The sequence below is a fragment of the Callorhinus ursinus genome, unplaced genomic scaffold (genome assembly GCF_003265705.2).
Source record: "Callorhinus ursinus isolate GAN/ISIS: 27379988/994484 unplaced genomic scaffold, GSC_fseal_2.0 scaffold8, whole genome shotgun sequence".
NCBI lineage: Eukaryota > Metazoa > Chordata > Mammalia > Carnivora > Otariidae > Callorhinus > Callorhinus ursinus.
Window position 1 is genome coordinate 29,939,900 of NW_027397070.1, and position 4,856 is coordinate 29,944,755.

Below are 4,856 nucleotides of genomic sequence, written 5' to 3' on the forward strand. Positions count from 1 at the left end.
GGGCCTGAACTGCACCCTTGATAAACTCCATCAGTTAGACATTGCCATCTCATGCCTAGTAGTCTTATAGTAAAACAACTGGTTTAATTTTGAAAGCTATCATTTATTGCACCAGCAATTTCTAAAGCCATCAAGTGCATCAATGAGACACAGTAATGAACTAAAAAGATATCATACAAAATCCAAAAGAGAAACTCCATTTATGATCAGAGAAATACTAGGAACTCAAAACGTTTCCAAATATAGAGATTGTACAATCCTGTTAAGTGCATGATACATGATATACTCAGGCTGTCTGGATTTTAATTCTGGTCCCTCTGCTTATTATCTGTGTGACCAAGGCAAGGCACTTACTGGGCAGTTTCCTCAACAGTAAGTTGGAGATAAAAACGTATTGGGTTGTTGTAAATGAATACCTGAACTTTCGCTCTCAGAAAGTTACCTTACCGTCAATGACACTAAATCACTGAAACAAAAGTTGAGATCCTGCAGTTAATCACACGAATTTTTCAATTATCTTTTTAATTTTATTTGTTTGCCAGAGAGAGTGTCTGTGTGAGTGCACAAGCACGGGGAGCAGCAGGCAGGAGAAGCAGGCTCCCCGCTGAGCAAGGAGCCCGATGCAGGGCTCGATCCCAGCACCCTGGAATCACTACCTGAGCCGAAGGCAGACGCTCAACCGACTGAGCCACCCAGGTGTCCCTAATTTTCCAATTATCTTAACCAGACCCTAGCAGCTCTGTGTTTAGATTTCAAAACAAGGCCAAAACATGCTCCGAAATTCAATTCTCTTAACTACGGGCTTGCTTACGCCTCCCAGTCTGGATTTTTAAATAAAGCCAAAACACATCGCCAAATGTCTTAATGTCCAAAATAATCTTCGGAGGCAGAGAGGGGGAAAGGGAGCAACTAGCTAGTCCTAGTTCACACATCAGAATAAGCATGTCTCCTAACAAGGTCCAGCTGTGACACAGGGCACCATGGCCCGAATCCTCCTTAACCAGTCATTTGATTCTCTCCTGGTCTCTCCTCTAGAGAATGAACGTGCTTTCGAAGATAAAGGTTAAACCAAGCTTTTGAATGGAAGTCCAGCCAAGTGCCGAGAATCCAACTCTATGACAGCAATAGGGGAAGACTTATCCAGAGTCACCAACTATCTCTTACCTTTAGTACCCAGGAGCACCGTGGGGTCAGACTCTTCTCGGGTGGGTTAGTGGAGAAACCGCGACCCTCCCTCTTCTGGTCCCACCCCCGACCCCCGGGAGCAAAGCGCCGGCGCAAAGCTGCTACCCTCCCCATATCCCCCTCCTCTCGCGGAGCTCCGGGCCCCAGACCCGGGCCCCAGGCCCCAACCTCTATTCGCGGAGCGATAGGAGACACCCGGGGAAGAAACAATAGAGCCGCGGCGGCTGCCGTACCTCTCCCGGTCGCGGCCGTCGAAGTAGACGAAATCGCCGTTCTGGACGCACTTGGCGCAGGTCAGCCGCCGGCGGGTGGTGTTACACAGCGGACACCGCTCGACCGCCACGTACAGCCCCTCCGCGTCGTCCACGGAGTCCACCAAGTCCCGGGCGAGCGGCCGGGGCCCGCAGGCAGGAGCCTCCGGCGCCCGGGCTCCCTTCCCACTGGGAGACGCCATGATGGCCGGAGAGCAGAGCCAGTCACGTGGGATTTTGTTTTCAACCAGGTGCATCCTGGGCGAGGAGGAGGGGCCTGGGGAGGCGCCGAGAGGGCGGGTGGGGTCCGGCGAGCCTCTTGCCCAGCCTCTCGGTGCTCTTGGCCAGGCGGGCGGGGGGCGCTGTTGCTTTTCCTGCCTGCAGAGGGGCAGCCAGCCCGAAGCGTGGAGAATTAGGTTAGAGTGGCGGGTCAGCCAAAATGTCATCATTCTCTTGATCATGCCAAGGCTACAAGCTAACGCCTCAAGCTTGTGCAAGAAATAGTAATACGATGCCCTAGGGGTTCTGGGAAAACGGATTGGGAACAAAATAAGGGAATTTCTTTAATTCGCTATGGGTGCTTTTAAATTTGCTGAAAAGTACAGCAAAATCGGGTGAGGGGGCTGAGTCGTGGAGAGAGGTTGTATTTGGGCTCACCCACCTCCTTTATAGGTTTGTGTTTTGGGTCAAATTCCTAACCTCTCTGTACTTGTGTTCTTATCTGTTAAACGGAGATACAGTACCTACCCAACGTTGTGAAGGTGAACCATACCTTTAACAGTAATCTGATAGTACTTTGCTGATAATAGCGAACAAGTGGAAACAATCGTGCTAAACGTGGAAAGCAAAGTTATCTTTCTGAAAACTGAATTTTAAGTTAATGTCCAACATTCTACTCTGGACCTTGCTCTGAGAATTTGAACTAGGTAGAATTTAACCTAACTCGGTTACTCCAAATCACTTTCTGTGGAGGTAAAATAGGGTGCGTGGGAGGATTAAATCAGAGTAATTCGTGTTTGAAAATGCCTCCAAACTACAGAAGGAAAAAAGAAAAATGTGCCTGTAAGTCAGTTTACCTAGACCAGTGATTCTCAAGGATTCTTTTGGTAGGCTGTCAACTGATAACTGCCTTGAATTCTCTAGCTGTGACTCCCAAGTTCCACACCCAAAGATTCACAACTACCTAGGAGGCATAAAGTGATGTAAGGTGGCCACCACAAACTGGCATGTCAGAAACTGAACTCTCCCTCCTCACAAATCTGTTTCCTCATCTTGGTGCAAGACATAATTCCTAACCACTTGGGAACAAGAGCCATGAGTCATGTTAGTTAGCCCCATCCCTCCCTGATAACCTGCACATCTCCATCAAATTCTGAGGATTCCTTGCAGATCCTGCGCCCGAGGAGACACACGCAGCTGACATTGTCTTCTTCGCGCGACTCTCCCCACGGGTTCTCTCTGGGCACAATGGCAACTCTTAAGGAAAAACTGATTGCACCAGTTGTAGAAGAGGAGGCAACCATCCCAAACAATAAGATCACTGTAGTGGGTGTTGGACAAGTTGGTATGGCGTGTGCCATCAGCATTCTGGGAAAGTCTCTGGCTGATGAACTTGCCCTTGTGGATGTTTTAGAAGATAAACTCAAAGGAGAAATGATGGATCTGCAACATGGGAGCTTATTTCTTCAGACACCTAAAATTGTGGCAGATAAAGATTACTCTGTGACTGCCAATTCTAAGATTGTGGTGGTGACTGCAGGAGTCCGCCAGCAGGAAGGAGAGAGCCGGCTCAATCTGGTGCAGAGGAATGTTAATGTCTTCAAATTCATTATTCCGCAGATAGTCAAGTACAGTCCTGATTGTATCATAATTGTGGTTTCCAACCCAGTGGATATTCTCACATGTTACCTGGAAACTAAGTGGACTACCCAAGCACTGTGTAATTGGAAGTGGGTGTAATCTGGATTCTGCTAGATTTCGCTATCTCATGGCTGAAAAACTTGGCATTCATCCCAGCAGCTGCCATGGATGGATTTTGGGAAAACATGGCGATTCAAGTGTGGCTGTGTGTAGTGGAGTGAATGTGGCAGGCGTTTCTCTTCAGGAACTGAATCCAGAAATGGGAACAATGACAGTGAAAATTGGAAGGAAGTGCATAAGATGGTTGTGGAAAGTGCCTATGAAGTCATCAAGCTAAAAGGATATACCAACTGGGCTATTGGATTAAGTGTGGCTGATCTCATTGAATCCATGTTGAAAAATCTGTCCAGGATTCATCCAGTGTCAACAATGGTGAAGGGGATGTATGGCATTGAGAACGAAGTCTTCCTGAGCTTTCCATGTATCCTGAACGCTCGGGGCTTAACCAGTGTGATCAACCAGAAGCTGAAGGATGATGAGGTTGCCCAGCTCAAGAAAAGTGCAGATACCTTGTGGGACATCCAAAAAGACCTAAAAGATCTGTGACTTCTGGCTTCTAGGCTGTAGAAATTTAAAACTATGATGTGATTAACTGTGAGCCTTTAGTTTTTCATCCATATACATGGATCACAGTTTGCTTTTATCTTCCTAAATATGTGAATCTGGGCTCACAAAATCAAAGCCCATGCTTGGTTTAATGCTTGCAATATGAGCCCTTGAACAAATAAAATTAACTATTGCAGTGTGGAAAAAAAAAAATTCTGAGGATTCGGGGCACCTGGGTGGCTCAGTCCTTAAGCGTCTGCCTTCAGCTCAGGTCATGATCCCAGGGTCCTGGGATGGAGCCCCACATCGGGCTCCCTGCTCAGCGGGAGGCCTGCTTCTCCCTCTCCCGCTCCCCCTACTTGTGTTCCCTCTCTTGCTGTGTCTCTCTGTCAAATAAGTAAATAAAATATTAAAAAAATTCTGAGGATTCCACAATCTAATTAGGTCTCGCATCTGAACCCTTTGCTCCGTCCTCTTAGTCTTACCTAGTCTATTGTAATACCATGACATAGAATTATTAAGGCACAAAAAAAGCAGTAAGTCCCTAAGCTGTTTTCAAAATAGAGCTTACACTAAACCTGAATGGTTCCTGAAAGTTCATTTTTAAGCAAGAGGAATAATTTCCTCTCATCATTTCAAACAAAAGGATATTTGTCTTAAGGTTCCAGACTTTCATGTTTCATTTGTATTCTGACAGGATCCTTCACAGTGCCTGTACCTAGTGGCCAGGACCATCTACTCAATATTTTAAAAGGCAAAAAAAATTTTCTATCCTGCTAGATGATGTTGTTGCAGATATGATCTATTCTATGCAGTTATCTGAAATGTCTGTATATTCCTATGTATTTTTAGAGAACACATTAACAGACTACATCTTTCACAAGAGCAGAGCATTAAATTTTAATGATTAAACATCATTCTAACAAGGTCCTAAATCAAATTCTGAAGTGTTTA

General features: G+C 46.0%; 1 protein-coding gene and 1 pseudogene across 1 annotated transcript in view; one reads left to right on the forward strand and one right to left on the reverse strand.

The window, feature by feature from the left end:
* ATG14 (autophagy related 14) overlaps positions 1 to 1,669 on the reverse strand; it is a 34,201-nt gene extending 32,532 nt beyond the window's left edge. The window contains exon 1 of the mRNA XM_025869996.2: positions 1,419 to 1,669. Coding sequence (XP_025725781.1) covers positions 1,419 to 1,639 — 221 coding nt within the window. The 5' untranslated portion in view covers positions 1,640 to 1,669. The remainder of the gene's footprint in view (positions 1 to 1,418) is intronic.
* A 1,205-nt stretch (positions 1,670 to 2,874) lies between these two features.
* On the forward strand, positions 2,875 to 4,098 carry LOC112822364 (L-lactate dehydrogenase B chain-like; annotated as a pseudogene).
* Positions 4,099 to 4,856: the final 758 nt, after the last annotated feature.